The sequence below is a fragment of the Papaver somniferum genome, chromosome 7, assembly GCF_003573695.1.
Source record: "Papaver somniferum cultivar HN1 chromosome 7, ASM357369v1, whole genome shotgun sequence".
NCBI lineage: Eukaryota > Viridiplantae > Streptophyta > Magnoliopsida > Ranunculales > Papaveraceae > Papaver > Papaver somniferum.
The window spans coordinates 252,071,356-252,092,638 of NC_039364.1; the positions used below are offsets into that span (position 1 = coordinate 252,071,356).

The following is a 21,283-nucleotide window of genomic DNA, read 5'->3' on the forward strand; positions in this document are numbered from 1 at the left end:
TTGGCAGACAATATGTTCAAGGATCTGATTGGGAAGTCGATGGAAGTGTATATCAACGATATGGTAGTGAAATCTAAACAGAAGGAGTCGCATTTTCTTGATCTGCAGAAGACGTTCGGTATCTTGAGGCAATATCGTATGAAGCTCAATCCAGCAAAGTGTTCATTCGGGCTGTCGTGGGAAATTTCTTTAGATACTTGATGACGCACAGAGGAATCGAGGCGAATCCGGAGGAAATCAGAGCCATCAGAGAGATGTCACCCCCAATAACGAAGAAGGAGGTCCAGAATCTAACAGGACTATTAGCAGCTTTAAATCGTTTCATTTCACACTCTTCGGATCGATTCAAACCATTCTTTGATGTGTTGAAAAATGCAGCGAATTTTGTTTGGACGAATGAGTGCGAAAAAGCTTTCGATGAGATCAAACAGTATTTGTCAACTCCTCCAGTTTTGGTGAGTCCAAAAACTGGACAACCTATCGGAGTTTATTTGGCTGCAGCGGAGTACGCGGTAAGTGCAGTGTTGTTTGTTACGGATCCACATGAAAAGCCTGTTTACTTCGTCAGTAAATTTCTGACGAGGGCGGAAACACGAAACAAGAAAATTGAGAAGATAACACTTGCACTTTTCCATGCATCTCGTCGTCTCAAGCCTTATTTCCAAGGCAGGCAGATCATAGTCTACTCAGAATAACCGTTGAAGAGAATCCTGGAACGTGCTGATGATTCCAGCCGACTAGCCATATGGTCAAATTTTCTGGGGGCGTATGAGATCAAGTATAAAACCAGAACTGCAGAGAAGGGACATGCCCTGGCCGCACTGCTAGCATATTTTCCTGTGGACGACATAGAAACGGTTGCCGGAGAAGAAGAGGAATTGTTCAAACCCATAGAGTCAGCCACTAATCAGACCGGGGGCGAGTCCGCAATGGAGGTTGATACACCTGAACCATTATGGACTGTATTTACTGATGGGTCATCAAATGTTGGTGGATATGGAGTTGTATATGTCATCCTTACTCCCGAAGGATCGAGGATCGAGAAAGCAACCATATTGGGTTTTCAAGCATCAAACAATGAAGCTGAATATGAAGCAGCAATTATCGGTTTAAAGGCTGTCAAACAGTTAGATGCGAAGAACGTGAAGCTGGTAACTGATTCCATGCTAGTAGTTAACCAGTTTCTGGGGACCTACAGAGCCAAGGAAGAAAGGATGGCCTTATAATTGGATCGTATGATAGAGCTGGAAAATGAGTTCGACCAGTTCTCTATTGGGAAGCGACCTCAGTTGGAAAACTGACACGCAGATGCTTTAGCATATCTTTCTTCTACGGTCGAAACTGATACCACCTGTTTCGTTGTGGTAGATTTCCAAGAGTTATCTAGCATCTCTGATAGCCACCTTGTTCTGGCTCTCGAACACGCTAGTGGGGGCGAGAGGCCAACTACATCAGCACAGGGAGATATTGAAAACATTGACATCAATATGGATATTGACAGTCCAATGATTGATGATTCAGGCAATCTTGCTGAAAACGTTTCAGACTGGCGTCAACCTTATATCAGGTATTTGACAACTAGTGAACTCCCAGAAGATGAGAAACTTGATTCAAAGGTGAAAAAGAATGCTTGGAGATATTCAATGATCGAGGGGAAGCTATACCGAAAACCTGTAGCTTTGGAGCCATTTTTGCGGTGCATATCAGCCGAAGAAGGGCAACAGATATTGGCGGAGGCTCATGAAGAAATATGTGGCAACCATTCTGGAGGGCGCAGTCTCTCGCACAGGATACTTACCCAGGGATACTTCTGGCCATACATGCAGAAAGATGCTAAAGAATACGCGCAGAAATGCGTACCATGCCAGGAGCACGCTCCAATTCCTAAAAGTCCCGCCAACGAACTGCATCCAGTTTTTAGTCCCTGACCATTCTCTATGTGGGGACTAGACATCGTCAGACCACTTCCCAAAGCTCCTGGAGGCGTTAAATTCGTACTAGCCGCTACTGATTATTTCACCAAGTGGGTCGAAGCAGTGGCACTGGTACACGTTACCAGACATGATGTGAAAAGGTTCATATGGGAGAATATCGTCTGCAGATTTGGAATCCCAGACGGGATAGTATCAGAAAATGGAAAGCAGTTCGATTCTGGGGTGATCAAATACTTTTGCAAGAACCTGAATATTCGCCACAATTTCTCATCTCCTTACTATGCTCAGAGCAACGGGTAGGCGGAAGCGACCAATCGCGTTATTATGGACAACCTCAAGAAAAGACTGGAGAAAGCGAAGGGAAAATGGACAGAAAAATTCCCTGGAGTCTTATGGTCCTATCGAACGACCCCAAAAAGATCAACTGGATTTTCCCCATTCACACTGGCTTATGGGACAGAGGCAGTCATACCCACTGAGGTACATCTCAAGACTACCAAAACTCGTGCTGTCAAATCTGGGAAAATGACAGCATACTGGCTTTGGACAAAGAATTGCTAGAAGAACAAAGAGAAACAACCTTACAACAGTTGGTCCGATACCAGCAGGCAATCAAGCTGAGCTATGATTGTAAAGTCAGAGAATGGTCATTCAAACCAGGTGAATATGACCTGCAGAAAACCCAAGCAGCCACAATGGAACCAAAATGTGGAAAGCTCGGAGCAAACTGGGAAGGTCCATACATAGTGGACAGGCCAGCGTCTCCTGGCTCCTACTACTTAAGGAACCTCGATGGAACTAAGGGTTCAAAAACATGGAAGCCATGGAATTCGTTCCACTTGAAGAAGTTTTATCATTAGGAGTAATTTCAAATTCTGTTGTGCTGCACTCTTTTTCCTTTATGATGGTTTTATCCCACTGGGTTTTCCACGCAAAGGTTTTAACGAGGCAACTGTTGTCAAGAAGTAGGTACTTATCTTGTGTTTCTATTCAGAAATTTAATTCAGCATTATTTTGGTATTCCACGCTTTATCAAAATTGTTCGTGTTTAAAGCTACTACGGACGATCGAATCCGCAGTCAGTCCTAAATGGTAATACAGTACAGACCAAGTCTACTGTCAGCGGCATCTCTGATGCCTCGCAGATATGGTGGATGCACAATTCGAGCATTTTTACCTTATTCCAATTGTTTCCCATCATATGAGACATCAACAATGTGGCGAAAATTTTCACCTGTCCAGGCATGTGAAAATGTACACATCTCAACTCTGCGCGCATCTTGAATAGTAGGATTGGCCCCCTGCGCGAATTCAAGATAGCAGAAATAAAACTCAACTTCTCATTCCATGCGCGAGCAAAATGTAGCAGGGAAGTGCACCCTTGCGCGAGCATTGATCATCATGGCACCACTACATACTGGGGGCGAGTTATATATCACCTCAGCTATCTGGGGGCGAAATATATAACACTCCAGTGCAATCATTACATTCCTGGGGGCAAGTTGCATAACACTGCGAACAACGCGCTTGGGGGCGAGTTATGCAACACTCCATAATGATGCAAACTCAGTCGCCAGTAGAATTGGGGAACCCGAACTTGTTAAACCATAACGAGTCATGGATTAAGAGGGGGCGATGTTTGTACCCTATTACATTTACACCAAAAAATGGGCCTACTTAGGCCTAAAATGCTCTTCTTGTTAGCTAAGTATGATTCATTGGGCCTAAACATTCTTCCTTTATAAGCCAAGTATGGCTAACTAGGCCTCACAAGCACTATACGTAAAAGCCCATGTGCAAGTCCATGCAAGGAGGGACCAAATCACCACTGCCACGTCAGCTAACCACGTCAGCAGTGAGGTGACACATCAACATCAAGGATCCACGAAATCGTGCCACATCAGCGTGAGGTGACACGTTAGCATCAAGGAGCCACGACAGCATGCCACGTCAGCATGAGGTGACATGTCAGTGTGCCATGTCAGCATCAAGGAGCCACTGCAACATACCACGTCAACGTGAGGTGACATGTCATCACGCCACGACAGCATTAAGGATCCACGTCGACATTCCACGTCAGTTGTGAGGTGACATGTCAACATGCCACATCAGTAGTTAAGTGACACGTCATCTGCCACATCATCAGAAAATTCGAGACAACATGTGACGTGGCAGAATATTCCATATATGTTAGCATCTTCCGTTAAGTTATAACGTCGTTAGCATATTCATAACACCGTTAGCATATTCTGTTAATGTTATGACGCCGTTAGTAAAGTAGCCAATCCAGAACGCCTCTTATAACTCCATCATAAGTCCGTTAAATAGGCCGTCAATTTCATCAACATGACATCGTCGGCTTGCGTTAGCATGACGTCACCTGTTGGTTATCCTCTCCAGCACAGGTCACCTTCTCCGACGACGGTGCAGCAACAGGTCGTTGACGGCCAACCTCGGCGGCTCAACCCGGCGGCCTTGCCGGCGATCACCATCTCCGTCCGGCCACGGTAGAGTTGCTCCAGTACTTCGCAGCGTAACTTGTTTCTGTGGCCCCTAGTTATTTCCGCCCATCTCAGTTGCCTTGGAATATTTTTACGCACGCCGAGTTGACTCGCTGAGTTTGCCGAGTTGAACCATTGACTAGCTGATATTTCAGCCACACTTGTTTGCCTCGCGGATATTTATGCCCCACTGTGGGCTTATGCACACTTCTCACTTTGGGCTTGGCATGTGTACACCTAATTGTTTGGGCTAGCCCTTTGCATTCCATAGCCACAGGGAAAGTTTCTGGAAACTTCTAGGAGGCATGCAAGGGCCAGTTATGCAATTCATGACAGGAGGCATGTAAGGGCCAGTCAATGCAATTTATGCCAGGAGGCATGCAGGGGCCAATTAATGTCATTCATGCTTAGCTCGGAATTAGGTTGAGGACCAAATTCGGACCATATAAATACAGGGTTTTTTTCCATACAATTATCTGTGAAAAATCCCTAGCTAACTTAAGCATCAGAGGTTTTTTTGCAGGTACCCCCCTACACTATTAAATTGGAGAACAAAACAGCGGATCGATCTTCAACAAATCATCATCAAAATCGTGTTTGGGATAGAATTAATTTTACCATACAAACATTTTCATATGAAAATAACAAACAAATAGTATGAAAAATATTGGTTCTTTGATGTAGTTTTCAAGTGGTAAATATAGTTCGTTCAACTCGGGCTTTTGAAGATTGGGTTTAAGACTTCAAAAAAAAAATATATATATATATATATATATACAAAATTGTCACGATAACGAGAGATACTAGGACTTCGAATTCCACCATTAATCACATCCAATTGGTTCATATAATGATTCGTGACAATTCTAGCTCTTTTGTGGACTCTATTTTTTTGCCAAGGTAGATTTCTAAAATACTAGATGTAAATCACAAGCATGGTGTATCAAAAGCTCTTACGTCTAAGTGTAAACCATCAAATGAAATCACAACTAATTAGTGAAAATCATAAATCAATTAAACTAAGTGCAAAAAGTCATAAGGAATCAAATATAATTACCAAACCATTGTGAAATAAGGCTTCCTCCGTCATCCCAGTGTTGGGGTTTAGCTCCGCATGGTGAAAACACGCTTAAAAGATATTTTCATTTCTCAAAAGGTGGGTTTACAATGGTGAAAAGGAGAAAAGTAATAAAAACAGTAAACTACAACATTTATAAGCGTTACAAGTTAACTGTTACAATGATAATGTACTGTAGCGAGAACGAAAGATATGTATTGTGGCGGATTTTGCGACTGTCTTCTGCAGGCTTTTGTTCTTCAGCTCCTTCTTCACCAGCAGCAGCATGAAACTTTCCTGCACTTCGTTTCTTCGGCTCTGTGGCGTCTGAATTCACCCCAAACTCTCGATACCCTTTGTTTATGACTTCTCTACTCTACTTATACACACCACAACCTCAAATAATCCGAGTATGTCTTCGTTATCTTCCTCTTTTCTTCTCCCGTAGGTCACGGTATTTTCTTCCTTTCTTTATTGTCTCTACGCGTCTTCTGCCTCCAATGAAACTCTCTAGATTTTCCAAACTTGGTAATACGAACCCTCAGGAAAGATATTCTTCCCAAAATCCTCACAGGCCTTCCAAAAACCCGAGAATATTTTTTTACCTGTGAATCAAGAAACAGATGGAAACTTCTTTATTTACGTGAATAATCCCATTACCCTTCCTGTTTCGTAGCAGCAACATAACCACAATTCAATCCCGTGAGAAACCGCAACTAAATCTCAACCACAATCAAAGTCTTTCCAAAAAAATTCACGCAACTTCCATATGTAATCCACACAATCCCGAGGAACTTTCCTTTCCAAATCGGTGTATATCTCCCCTTTTCTTGATTTGCAAAGTCTTAGCAACCCAGTTTTGTCGTACCATGTTGATATCAATCCAAAAGTGCGAATAAATCTCCCCAAAATTGTTCCTTAATTCTCCCTGAAATTCACGCAGGCACCTAATTGTTTTCCCGCCAAATTATGTTTTCTGAAAATGAAGAAGGTGCACTTAGCCGTGGGGTGGGAATAGTAGCTCTAGGGTATAAATAGCGGTGGATTCCCCTTATCACTAGGGTACCCGTTAAAAAAGCGGGGGTACAACAACCACACCCAATATTTAGATTAACAATCTGTATGGACAAACTCCAATATACTTTCAAGAGAATCAACTACACTCAATCTTAATAAAGTATATCAAAGAGTTATATCTCTCTTTCTTGATTCAATTCTTTCCCAAGAAAATAGAATTCTGCGTGTCTAATTGAATACAAGAGAAATCACTTGAATGGTACCAAAGACCAATGTTCAAGGATCAATCAATTTCCTATCAACAACCAAAGGTTGGATTTCACAATTGATCGATACGACGCACAACCTGTGATATTTCAATTATATAACAAAATATAATGCGGAATATAAATAACACAGACACTAGAATTCTGTTAACGAGGAAACCGCAAATGCATAAAACCCCTGGGACCTAGTCCAGATTGAACACCACACTGTATTAAGCCGCTACAGACACTAGCCTACTACAAACTAACTTCGGTCTGGACTGTAGTTGAACCCAAATCAATCTCACACTGATTCAAGGTACAGTTGCACTCCTTATGTCTCTGATCCCATCAGGATACTACGAACTTGATTCCCTTAGCTGAGCTCACCCAAAACTAAGAGTTTCTACAACCCAAAGTCGAAGACTTTAATAAACAAATCTGTATCACACAGAAAAGTTTACAGGAATAGATAAATCTGTCTCCCACAGAAATACCTACAAGTTTTGTTCCTTCTTTTGATAAATCAAGGTGAACAGGAACCAATTGATAACCCGGACTTATATTCCCGAAGAACAACCTAGTATTATCAATCACCTCACAATAATCTTAATCGACGCGGCGAAAGAAGATATTGTGGAATCACAAACGATGAGACGAAGATGTTTGTGACTACTTTTCTATCTTGCCTATCGGAGATATAAATCTCAAGCCAATCGTTACGATTGTACTCAAAGCGATAGAATCAGCAAGATCAGATCACACAACTACGAGAAAGTAGTATCGGTCTGGCTTCACAATCCCAATGAAGTCTTTAAGTCGTTAACCTGGTTTTCAAGAAGAAACCTAAGGTTAAAGGAGAATCGACTCTAGTTAATACAACTAGTATCACACGTAATGTGTGGGGATTAGGTTTCCCAGTTGCTAGAGTTCTCCCTTATATAGTCTTTCAAATCGGAGTTTGCAATCAATGTTAGCTTGGTAACAAAGAATTCAATATTCACCGTTAGATGAAAACCTGAATAGATTCAAGCTAATATCTTTCGACCGTTGGATCTAAAACTTAGCTTGTTACACACAAATGAAATGCACGATTTTAGGTTTGTGTAACCGTACCCAAACAGGTACATTTGTTGGTTCAACAATAGTTAACCAAATGATTAGCCATATGAGCACTTTCATATCAACCATATTCTTCTTCACCATAACTAATTCAAATGACTCAAATGAACTATTTAGAGAGTTGTTCAATTGCAAGGAAATCTTATGTAACTACATAAGACACAATCGAAGCAAAAACGATTTGATTCACTCGAATCGGTTCATGAACTTTATAGCCACGGTTTGCATTTTGCATTCCTTAGTTAATATAAATAAGTTCACAAACAATCGTCTTTAGATATAACCAACTTAAGTTCGCAGACTTAGTTCGCGGACTTAAGTTCTCAGAAGGAGTTCTCAAACTCCAGCAGATTTTCTCGGGTCGAGAACTTCCACCAGTTCGCGGACTGAGTTCACGGCTCTTGTTCCGGTTCTCTTGATCAACAAAGTTCGCAAACTTCGGTTCAAGGAAAAAGGACTTATACATATATTTGTTTCCACACAATGCTTATATCCAACATTGGTATATAATCTAAACTCTCATTTCAAATATTGAAACATTCTTAGAGGACGTTATTATATAGTTGTTATTCACAAACTATTTTTCGTCAAAGTAAGCAATTTTCAAAGTGATTGAAACGTGTCATGACTTTCGTCACTAGGTAAAGATGAACTTTTCCAAAGCAAAAGCTTACCAACACATATTTCGAGAAATAGATATGCGAGATAAACTCGGCTCGAAATAGCAAATGTGTATAATCAAAGTCTATATAGCAAATGGACTTTTGCCTCAAAATAAGAGATAGAGTAGATAGACTTTTGAGTGATAGATAAGTTCAAGTTTCCACATACCTTTTAGTAGATGAAGTTCTACCAGTTCCTTGAGTAGTCCTTCGTCTTGTATGATGATTGCCATGGAGTTCTTGAGCTCAACTGCACTTTCTATCTTAATCCGAGACTTAGCTATAGTATACTAGAAATCAAGACTTATAGTTTTGATCACTAACATCGACAAACATGCTTGAGATAGCAACGCCTGCGAGTTCGACCGAGCAATGCTCTAGCAATCTCCCCCTTTGTCAATTTCAGTGACAAAACTATCAATATATATGGAATACAAAAGTAAATGAATTAACTTTTGTAGCTCCTATTCCACATGCCTAATCTTCAACATTACTCGAAATCTTCGTCACTTCCAAGTACTCCAATGATCCCAAAGGTTGTAAGTTCAACATCATCGTTGTTGAAAATCCGTAGCTATAACAACGAGAAAACAAGAGTTCTCAATCATTGTTACACAGTGTCATAGTATCATTATATAGTATCAAAGTTCAATCGCATCACAACTTCGACAACAATACTATGGTGATATGTATCACTCCCCCTTAGTCAATACTCCATCTCACATGGAAACCACTCTCCCTTACATAATGATCCGAAAACCATATGTATTTGTAGTGTGAACTACATATTAATTCTCCCCCTTTTTGTCAATAAAATTGGCAAAGGTACGAAAACGGGATCCTAATGAAATTTCCGAAAGAGACATTTCATGACCAAAAGAAAGCACATATCATCTTATTTAGATGCAATCATATAGCCGAAGCTAAATGCATTCATCAAGGATTTTATAAAGATACAAGATAACCCCTATAATATTCCACAACCGCACTCCCCATAAAGATTTGGCAATTAAGCACAAGTTCAATTAAGAACTCTCCCCCATAGTATGTCATTCCCGAAAGAACAACAAGAGCGATCTTAATTTCAAAAGAAAAGAAGGATTTATTTGGACATAACAAATTACATACAACTATGAATTTGAATCTAAAATACTCAATTAAATTAACCACAAGAGAACCCATGATTAATTTAATCGGAAATGCTCAACATAAGTGAACTTATGGAGACTCAAAAATACTCAATTAGATTAATCACAAGACATTCCATAATTAATCTAATCGGACTGCACAACCAAATTAACCACAAAAAGTAATCAATTTAATTGGTCATGCTCGACATAAGAAAACTTACGGAGCAATAACTGAATTACCAAACGAGGATGATTAATTTAGTTGATCATGCTCGACATAAAATACCTCACGGAGCAATAACTTAGCTATGAATAACTCAGTCGATTGTGCTCAACATAAGACACTTTATGGAACAACACAGTATTTGCACAAAAAAATGTAGACCGGAGGTCGACCAAATACTGTGGAATAAGCAAGGATTCATTCTATTTTCCATCACTATTTACACAATGACATACAATAGACATAATCCTTGTAAACAAAAGATTTTATCCTATCTTCCATCAATAATTGACATAATAGGCTTAACTTTTGTATTTGTAAAAAGTTCATTCATATCGACACATGCATATCGACATATAAAGGACTTAACTTTTGACAAGGTATGGGACAATCACAGCTCACGGACGCAAACACACATATCCGATAACAAATTGCAATATATAAAACCATAAATATTAATACTGCAAAAATAATCTTCCAAACAATTTTAGAATTTAAACCAATAAATCTAAAAACATGAAGATGAAAACGTTGGACATAGCTATGTGTAATGACAATAATGGCTATTCCAAATTCCAGTTATTCTTCTTAAACAAAACAAAAATTAGAAGATTTACTAGACATTAAGACCTTTGAAGAATTCTTTATCGTCCCCGAACTCCTTGTCATTAACAGCCATTGGAACATAAGGTTCATGAAGATAGGAGTTAATATCAATAAACCTTCTTGACTGATGTCGAACCAGGGCCTTCTGAATCTCATGAGTCTTAAAGCCTTTATTTGATGAATCTCCTTTTGCATCTCCTTCAACACTTCAAGAACATCAGAAAACTTCTGAGAATTTGAAGGAACAACTCTAGGATTCCTCACATTCCATCTTTTTCTTTTCAATGTCGGAGCTAACGGAGATTTCTCTTTTTCCTTCATGATTGATGGCTTGAGAATCATATTAACATCCTTTCCATCAGAAGACATTGTACTTGGAGCATCCATGGACGTATGGGTTTGTGAGAGGAAATCACAATCTCAACAAGTGATCTTGAGATAAAAAGAAGTTTAAAGAAAGGAAAAAGGAATGTAGGGTCAACCTTTAACAGGTTCGTGCACGCACAATTCTGAACCCTAAAGAGAGTAGAATTATCGAGAATAACCCTCCTTTATTGATAGATAGGGATTCCAAAAAAAAAAAACTAAGAAAAGAAGAGAACAACCTTTTCTCATTCATTTTCTTAGCGTAACGTTACAAAAAACTTTCCAACCCAGCTATTTTAATTCATTTGCTTTTATTAGTCTGTATGAAGCATTTCCTTCTACATCATTTGAGTATAAAGGAAGTCTTTTCCATCTATCTTCTGATAACCAATTTAGTCTGTTAAATGAAAGTAAGTTTCCAGCACATGAAATTCCCGTTAACATGTACAAATCTATCGGTGTAACTCCTATTACCAACATTTATTCATAATTAGAGTTTGTTGAATTTTATATAAAAAAAACATAATCTGAAAATTTAATTACCAGAAAAAACTGACTTGCCGCATTCAAAGTCATTGAAAAAGAACATTTTTGTAGTCTTCCACCATCGTTCTAATATAACTTTAACTTATTGAGTCATGTGGTTTCTAGGTTGTATATGATATAAATGTCGCCAAGGATATCTTCGGACTCTCTCTTGAACAACATGGGGAAGTAACTAAAACATCGTACGGAACTCAGACCAACCACCTCTCAGAAATACTGAATTAACTCGCTCCGGATAGTCAAATATGTGATTACGGAACACACCATCACCGCCTTGTTAGAGCATAGCTCGGTTGAACCCACCAAGCGTTGGTATGTCAAGTTTGGTTGTTATATTTTAGTGAATCAAAACTCATTTTAAGAGTCGCTTGATTATGTACTAGAGTCAACTTCGTATAGGTTAGCTTGAAAGTATTAGGATATGAGACATTACAAGTACTGCGAAGACTTGAAGAAGTGAAGAAGTAAGAAGCTACAACAACAACATCATCCTTCCACTTGAGGTTAGTGATATTTGACTTGAACTGTTTCATTACCTAACGTATCTTTCAAGTCGTGCATATTGAAAACAAAACTGCAAAGCATGAACACTCTAGATAGACATAGTATTAAGGAATACAATAAGAGGTTTATTGCTTAACCATTAAACTTTGTATATAAGACATCGACATAATCGTTTTAATGCTATTGTGATTATGTATGAGTATGAGGTGAGGATTTCATCCTAGGAAACAATATTTTACATGTGTTTTAAGGAAGTAAATTCATGAACTTGTTTTGTGAATCGAAAAGGAAATCTCCAGGCGTTATTGGTATTGTTATTCATTGCATATCTTGTGAACAACCAATATGTGTGATTAGTATAACCGCTCATGACTAGTTTGTGTTCTTGGTAAAACTATTCACAAAGGCCTGACTTTTGTATTGGTATGACTTTTATTAGTGAAACCGATCTTAAGTAATCACCTGAGATGGTATGATCGAGTTTGTGATTTGTGTATGACCGGCTCTGGGTAAAGGGGAACCGATCCTAGTAAGAGGTGCAACACATCACAAAGGGGAATCGATCCTTGTGTGAGGTGCAACAAGTTTTTAGCAGAAAGGGGAACCGATCCTATGGACATGCGCAACATGTTTTTAGGCAAAGGGGAACCGATCCTATGGACATGTGCAACACATACAAGTTAGATACCATATATATGTGGGGAACCAATCCTAGTATCTAGTCAACTGATTTTGGAAAGCTAGTGTGACTATGCACAGTACTCACATGGAGGTAGAACCGAAACTTGTTTTGGTAGAACCGTTAATCCCATGATTCGTGATTGAGTGTTCTTGATCAATCACATAGTTCTTGAAAGTCATATGAACCAATTTTAAACTTGTTTGGAAGTGTGGAAAATCGGTTTCAAGGTTGTAAGTATGAAAGAGGACTTACAAAGTAAGGATGTCGATATACTTTGAACACGTACAATAATGTTTATCTTTTATTGTTCAAAGTTATTCCTTAATAGCTAAAGGAAGAAAATCTCGGATCGAAAGATAAATAAGTTAGGAATCTTTTATTTATGGTTTTTAATTTTATTTTAGGAAAATGAGAATTAGTAATGTGCATTTACTAGTTGAAGATTTTCCAAAGAGAATTCCGGTCAATATTTTGGACAGAGCATTTCCAGGAATTATGGAAACCGAATTTGGAATATATTGTATATCTTGAGAATATTTTCGGTTTTGGAAATTCCTTGGTGTCCAAACTTCCTTGTCTATAAATACTTGAAGTTTGCATTTCTGGCAAACTAATCCTTCATGACAGCAAACTTCCTCGGTTGTGTTGTTACTGGTGAAACCGCCTATTCGGAGAGGAGAGTAACCTAATTAGGCGAAATCTCTTACGGCCGCTCAGTTTAAAGTTTTCTTTGGGATTGAGAAGTTCTATTAGTACCGTTGGTGGGAAACTAGATAATTGTGGTTTATCTTTTGTTTTCGATTGATTTGATTGACTAACGGTGGTTGAACTTTGATTGCACCTAGTTTGTTTATGCTTAAGAATTTTCTCTTCTGATATAAGATTCACTCAAACTGGATCGAAGTTTCGACGGGGATCTTTAGACTGTTTGTAGATCTAAAGATGTCTTGTGATAATCCATTGTTAACAGACTCCGTTCTTCGCGTGATTGATTACAAGAGATTCAAGTTGTTGTGTGCAGGTATTTATTGAAGATCTAAGAAGATTTGAAGACAAAGAAGATATTGAAGATTTCTGATTTGGGGTTCACAATCTTTGATGTGCACAATACGTGTTTAGGTATATATGATCCAACTATAATCGATTTATCCTTGTGGTAGATTATATTGATTATTTGTGTAGATCGACATCAATACAATTCTTTGTGATTAAAAGTATTGATTGCAAAATCTTAACAATTACTTCGGTAGTTGAGAATAAGATAGATCTAAGAATCTGACGAAGGAGTTTATTGAGATAAACTGAAGATCCTTTGTCGAACTCTCATCACTTGGTTGAAGAGAGTTGCTACCAAACAGATTTGTTGTTCCTTTACTGTTTGGAATACGAACCAAAGGAATTTTTCCAAGTACGTGACTTATTCATAAGTTGGAGGCGTGGGAATACAGACGGAACTAGGTGAACTATAGGTTCCGTTGCTTGGTCTCAACTATACGAAGTTGGTTTAATTTTGTATAGCGGCTTAATCATGAGAGTATTCAATTCTGGACAAGGTCTCGGGGTTTTTCTGCATTTGCGGTTTCTTTGTTAACAAAATCTTGCTGTGTCTTTTACTTTTCTATTTCCGCAATTATTATTGTTTTTATTATAATTAGAAGTAAAATACACAAACGTTAATTCCTATTTACTTGATAAGTAATCCTATTACGTTTGGTTAAGTCTGAACCTTTTATCAAGTAAACATACTTCGTTGTTGTATTGTCTCGATCTCGTATCCATAGACGTTCACACAAAGTGTGAACCGATTAGTTGTATTGCCTCGACTCAGTCCATAGACAATCACTTTCGGAGAAAGGACTTATAGGTAGGAAAAGTTTTAGCTTGAGGTATATTTGGGTACCCTCGCCTTTTCACGCCTACTTGTCTAACATTTTGAAACTCATATTCTTTGTCCACAACATAACTTGACCCACTGGCTGGGGTACAAGTAGATCCTCTTAGTTTTTTGTTTCTTTTTATTTTCTCACTTGCATATTTGTTTAGGAAGTAAAACGAAAGATAATTTTCTTAGTGAAGAGAACAGAAGAGCAGAGAAAAGTTGATAAGGGAAGAGGAGGTAAAGTGTGAGGAATAGATGGGACGGTGCGGTATTTATAGGTGTTAAGATCGAACATCGGCGATATTAATTATAACGTTAGCACTAGAATCAATATCGAGCGATAATCATGGAAGCGCTGGCGATAAAGACTTTTCACTGGCAATATTGTCAATATCGTTCGCTAGAAACTCTGTCGCCCCGTGGTGTAGTTTGGGAAAAACGATTTGCTAGTTTTTTAGGGAATGGAGATACGACCGTGTGGACAGAGGCTCCTCAACCGAGCAAACTACCTATCCTCAAATAGATGCACTGCACGAGAGTGCTTTGAGTTCGAGAGATCAATCTGTAGGACTCGGTCTTAAACCAAGACAATGGACGTTCCAGAGTCGATTCGGTCACAAAGAGGGAAGAGGGTTGATCTGTAGGAGGGAAGCTGAGAAGTGTGCGAGATTAATGATGATCAGTGAATGTGTTTAAGATTTTTGCAAGTTTGTGAACTGTTGAGTTCGAATAAGTTCTGGTCAATTGATTGAATTCTTGAGAGTGATTGCTCGGATCAGAATTCTTCTGTTATTCAATCGTGGATTCAGAGACTTGTTTATATTGCCAGAATAGTAGACACATTGATCTCTAGTAAGTGTGACGGTTGCTCGAGTGAAAGAGTGGGAAAGTGGTAAATCGTGGTTTAACTAGTTCCAAGTCGTGCGGAGACTTGGTTTATTGTCCACCCACTACTTTGCTAACTCCCTCAACTGCTCTCACGACTTACTCACATTTCTCATCGTGGATGAAACACACGTGCCGCAAGCCGCCAAACCAAAACCCTAATAATATCCCCATGTGACGTGATCGATGTCTCACGAATGTGGAGTCTGCAAAGCAGACGTGTATTTGATTAGTCAGTCGTTGACATGATTAGAAGATGAGTCTAATAATTGTTCAGTCGAGCATGATTGCTGAATGCTCTAGGATTCATGAATTGAACACGTCTGCTAGGACATATAGTTATTGAATGGATGATGTTGATAGTTGAGTCAATATAATGAATATTGATATTCTGAGAAAATATTACTCGTATGATGAATTGTTGAATATTGATAGTTGGATCAATATTCGAAGATCTGAGCAAGTATTGCTCATTCGATAAATTACTGAATATTGATAGTTGAATCAATATTCGAGCATCTGAGCAAGTATTGCTCATTTGATAAATTACTGAATATTGATAGTTGAATCAATATTCGAGCATCTGAGCAAGTATTGCTCATTCGATAAATTACTGAATATTGATAGTTGAATCAATATTCAAGCATCTGAGCAAGTATTGCTCATTCGATGAATTATTGGTAACCGTGACCAAATAAAATATTAATTAAAATATTGGTAGTTGGACCGAATATTATATAATTAATCCGGATGTTGATTGCTGGGTCAACATAAAATTATTAGTGTCCGAACTTGCTCAGAATTATGATTTGCTGAGCATTCGTTCGAAACCCTAATTTTGATTGATTGTTGATCAATTGATGATTTACTGTCACTGAGTGAAGGAGGGACCGGTTACATGGGATGATGGCCAACCATGTAGCGCCCAGGTGCTCAAGTGAGCATGCACCGAAGTCCTTTGTTGACCAGTCGGTGAAAGAATAATCAAATGCTAGTTTAATCATTTATTAAAATAGTGCTCATGTGAGCGTTAGGTGGTAAAACCTAGTTATGGAGAAATAATGGACCTACCAAAGGGTCATGGGACTGGCCTTTGGTGGTTGTGGGACCAGCTGACGGTCGATTGAGCGAGTACCAAGTTGGTTGGAGAGAAATTGGACCCAATATGAACAGTTGAGAGATAATTAGGTCAAAATTATGAAAGAGCGTGGGACCGGCTCCTTGCAAGCCTAAGGGCCGACCTTGGTCGGTCAAGGTGGCATGCTCGCGTCTCAATCCTGAGAGTTTTGGTATTTTCTGGTGTGCGTTTGAGCAATATTTTGGATTTTCAGAAGAGTTTGACCTTGACTGAAACTAGTCGGTCATGTGACTACTTGAATTTTTGGCTTTTTCATGATTTGAGCAATATTTGAGAAAATATTGAAAAACTAGGGTTTTCGCTCAAATGATGGAGTTCCATGAGATGAAGGAAACAATAATATGAGAAAATAAGGGATTGTAAGGTGTGGGACCGACCACGGCTAAAGCATGGCCAGCCGGCTAGGTGGCCCGGTCCCGTGACACCTTTCCCTATTTTTGTTTGATGAATGTATGGAGAAACTAAGAGTTTCGCTCCAACGAGGGATTTTGTTCAAATGAAGGAGTCTTCATAAGATGAGGGAAATAATAAATTAAAATAAAAATAAAATAACGAAAGAGGGGACCAACCACGGCGACATGACAGGTCGGCCGGTGGGCCCGGTCCCACACCTCTTGTTTATTTTATTTAATATTATTTCCTTCATAAGTTCCTCGTTCGTCCATATTTTCGAATGCTCGTTTGTGCGTTCGGTACTCGTTCATGCATTATTATCAAGTACACTTTCACCAGTTTCTCGGGGCTTACTCGGTGATGGTCCGGACACCCGATTATTGAATATTTATTATTGATTCATGAAATTCAGCTGAGAATGATTCATGAAACAGAGTAATAAAATGAGTTGACTATCTATTACTAATCCACGGAATCCAGCTGGGGATTCAGTGAACAGAGTAATGCGATAAAATGGTTATCTATTACTAACCCATGGAACCAGTTGGGGATCAGCCATGGGACGGAGTAATGGGATAAAATGGTTATCTATTACTAATCCATGGAATCTAGATGGGGATAGCCATGGAACGAAGTAATAAGATATAATAGATTATTTTCTAGGAATTCAGTTGATGAATGACACAGTAGAATTAATCTATTTGCAGAATCAAGATATGAGATAATTGAAGCATCATATTCGTTCTGAGGGGTGTATAGTCAGGGAACAATGAGAAGCGTGAGTCTTGAAGGCGTTAAGCTCTCTAACAAACATTGTGTCTAGGAACCTCCCAATCATTAAGAGATTCTATACGCGGTCTCTCTACGTAGTTATGGAACAACGAGCAACGTGACATCCTGAAGGCGTTAAGGTCTCTAACAAACATTATGTCTAGGAGCCGCCCAATCATTTTGATTCTACGTAGAGGTGATGATGAAATGTGTGAAGCATCGAACGCTCAGCCGGGAGGCCTTTCGAGAAACATATTCATCATAGCTCTGAGAGGAATGTTCGCTCAGTCAGAGATCGTGAAACGGTTCGCCGATCATAAAATATGAACCGTCATATACATTCCTGAAGCCGGGTCAGAAACATGCAGTATCATGATTTTACGATTTTAGTCCTTGCTGAAAATCCACCATCAACATTAACTCCCCTGCTTTGTGAGGGACACTCATGTTCTGCAGTATGCACTAGATGGTGATTTTCCAGTAGACGAGATAAGTAGTTGAACTTAGTCGTACAAAGGCATTTTCACAATCCCCGATTTGCTCTAATGATGTCATGTACGAGCAAATGCCCAAATAAGGATCCTGTCAGTATGATGAGTGTCATCCCGTGAGCACGGAGCGATGAGACATTGCTGACTCGGACCATCAGACGTCCAGTTTTGGTCGGTTTAGCGTTTACGGTCCCGCCCAAAAAAGAAAATCCTTGTTTTATTAGGTTTTTGGAAATAAAATTGATATAAAAGGGAAGAAGCCCTAATTTTTTTTTATTTCTCCTTGATTGACCGACCATCTCTCTCTCCCATCTCACGTTCGTGAGAAGAAGAATATTTTTTTTAAGTCGCCGACACCGACCAGCACCGACTACCGCCGACGGAATTCTTGTTTGCGCCGACAAGGTACGTGATTTTTTTTTATAATTTTTTTTACTGTTCGTTCATGAGTTGTGCTAAAAAAAAATTCATATGTATACATGCATGCGTAGGTTTTATGAAAAATTTGTTTTTAGCAAACAGACGTCTGCCCGTCCGTCGGTTTAGAAAACGAATGATAATCTACTTAGGAGAGATTTTTTTTTTTGAATAGACCTGTGTCTAATGATAGAGTTTTGTTTATGAGTTTTCACAAAAAAAATATTATTTGGGATATATGTGGACCTATGAAAAATAGAAAAAGACCTATTTGATAGATGAACGATTTTTTTTTTAACACACGTGAGTTATTCATGAAATTTTAAAATTTTGTAAAATCAAGTTTTGATTTTTAGCAATCGCTAGAAGCAAAAAGAAATTGATAAAATATTGTTTGTATGAATTTTGTGGTTTAATAGTGTATACACGAAAATCAATGAGTGTTCCCTCGGTGGGAGTTGCTCACACGATGAAATTATGTGAATTGCTCACATGATGGAAATTTTGTGAATTGCTCACATGAAAATCAAATTATGATTTTGAATAATGAGTTTTGCTCGTCGCAGGTTCAAATGAGCGAACAGACTCTCAAAATTTTGCGTTGTAATCACTACAGCTAGTGAAATTGTAAAAGGTAAGAGTTGGAATATTACCATTTTTGTTGTGTGTTTTATGTTGGCATATCCATGACTCTATGTTTCTGGATCCAGATAAAGGTGATTTCCAGTAGTGACCACTCTTCTAGCTCTTCTGAGGAAGATTCCAAGACTTCCAAGCCAAAAATGAAGATTTCTGTAGCGGAGGCACGTGCCAAAACGGATCGGTCACTGAAGGATGCTAATAATATAATAAACAGTATGTCTCTCGATCATATGAGAACTGTCCATGATGGATTTTTAAAGAGAGAAGCCGAAGACGAAAAGCTGGCAACTTATCGGCAAAAACGACGTCGACTTCAGCAGACAAGGCTAGCAGCTGAGGATGAAATTCGGTCTCACGCTCATGGTGTGGCGTCAAATTCAGATGCGGAAGAAGTTGAATTTGTCTGGTAACCTGTTGAACGTGAGGTTAACCCATATCCACCTAGTATGAGAGCTAAGCGGTTAGCTAGAGCGGATTTTCGAGCCGTATGTGAAGAAGATGAATATTTGGATGCAATGTATGCTGATCCTGAAGATCAATTGGAAGAAGTTCTTAGTGAACATTCTGATGGATCTAATGAAGAACTCGACGAAGATTCCACGGATGAAAATCGGGAAGACAATAATGTATACGATGAATCTGATGATTAAGTTTGCTTGCAAATTCTCCTGAGATCATTTATTTTCTGTTAAAGTAGATGTTATTTTGATCATTTGAGCAACTTGACTGCATGGACGTTGCATTAGGAATTACTTTTCGAACAATAATCCCTTATTATATCTTCTTCTTAATTCTTCTCATGCCTTCAATTGAACGAGATGGACCAATGTCCATGTGTGCAAAAAGTTAATCATAATCCTCAGAAGTGTGATTTCACGAGCGAGCTAGAGAAGCATATTGTTAGAGCATTACTCGGTCGAACTCGCAAGCGTTGTTATCTCAAGCTTGTTTGTCAAGTTTAGTTGCCAAAACTATAAGTATTGATTTCTAGTCTACTTATAGCTAAGTCTCGGATTAGGATAGTAAGTGTAGTTGAGCTTCAGACTCCACGTCGTTCATCGAATGAAGACGAAGAACTACTCAAGGGAACTTGTGGAACTTCATCAACAAAAGGTATGTGGAAACTTGAACATATCTATCACTCAAAAGTCTATCTACTCTATCTCTTATTTGTGACAAAAGTCGTATTGATATATAGACTTCGATTATACACATTTGCTATTTCGAGCTGAGTTTATCTCGCTTATCTATTTCTCGAAATATGTGTTGGTAAGCTTTCGCTTTAGCCAAGTTCATCTTTACTCGTGACTAAAGTCATATTGATTATTTCAATAACTTGAAAATCGCTTTGATGCTAATAGTTTGTGGATAGCAACTATTTTAACATCCTCTAAGAAAGTTTCAATGACTTAAATGAGAGTTTAGAACAAGTAACCAAGTTTGGATATAAACATAGTGTGTTTCTCACATTTGTGTAAAAGTCCAAAACCGGGAACCTAAAGTATGCGTACCCGTACGCGTACTGGCGGTTGTTGGAAATCTGGGTAAGTATGCGTACCCGTACGCATACTGGCAGAAGTTTCACGATTTCCGCAGTTTGAAAGTAAAAAACAAACTCAATCTGGATACTTAAGTATGTGTACCCGTTTGCATACTTGAGCATGTTACTTTCTAAAATAAGTTTGTTCATGAACTAAAACATTTATGAAATAAGGAATGCAATATTTGCAAACTGTGGGTATAATATTCATGAATTGATTCGAGTGAATAAAAATCGATTTTGCTTCGATTGTGTCTTATATACTTCTATGAGATCTAAGCAATAGAACAACTCTCTAACTAGTTTCATTTGAGTCATTTGAACTAGTTATGGTAAAGATGAATAAGGTTGATATGAAAGTGCTCATATGGCTAACCATCGGTTAACTATTGTTGAACCGACTAAGTGTACATGTTTAGGTACGGTTACTCAAACCTAAATGAAGGTACATTTCATTTGTCTATAACAAGCTAAGTTCAATCTAACAGTTGAAAAATATTAGCTTGAATCTAATGAGGTTTTCATCTGACGG

General features: G+C 38.6%; 1 protein-coding gene across 1 annotated transcript; it reads left to right on the forward strand.

Moving 5' to 3' along the window:
• The first annotated feature begins 200 nt into the window (after nucleotides 1–200).
• On the forward strand, nucleotides 201–19,621 carry LOC113296337. The gene is made up of 4 exons (XM_026544644.1): nucleotides 201–670; nucleotides 791–1,151; nucleotides 1,380–1,856; nucleotides 19,280–19,621. Exons 1-4 carry the CDS (start codon nucleotides 201–203, stop codon nucleotides 19,619–19,621), a joined length of 1,650 nt encoding a protein of 549 aa, XP_026400429.1.
• Nucleotides 19,622–21,283: the final 1,662 nt, after the last annotated feature.

Coding starts and splice junctions, on each gene's coding strand:
- LOC113296337 (XM_026544644.1), top strand. CDS start 201: ATGACGCACAGAGGAATCGAGGCGAATCCGGAGGAAATCAGAGCCATC. Junction 671..790: donor AAGCCTTATTTCCAAGGCAG/GCAGATCATAGT, acceptor GTATAAAACCAG/AACTGCAGAGAAGGGACATG. Junction 1,152..1,379: donor ATGCGAAGAACGTGAAGCTG/GTAACTGATTCC, acceptor GATTTCCAAGAG/TTATCTAGCATCTCTGATAG.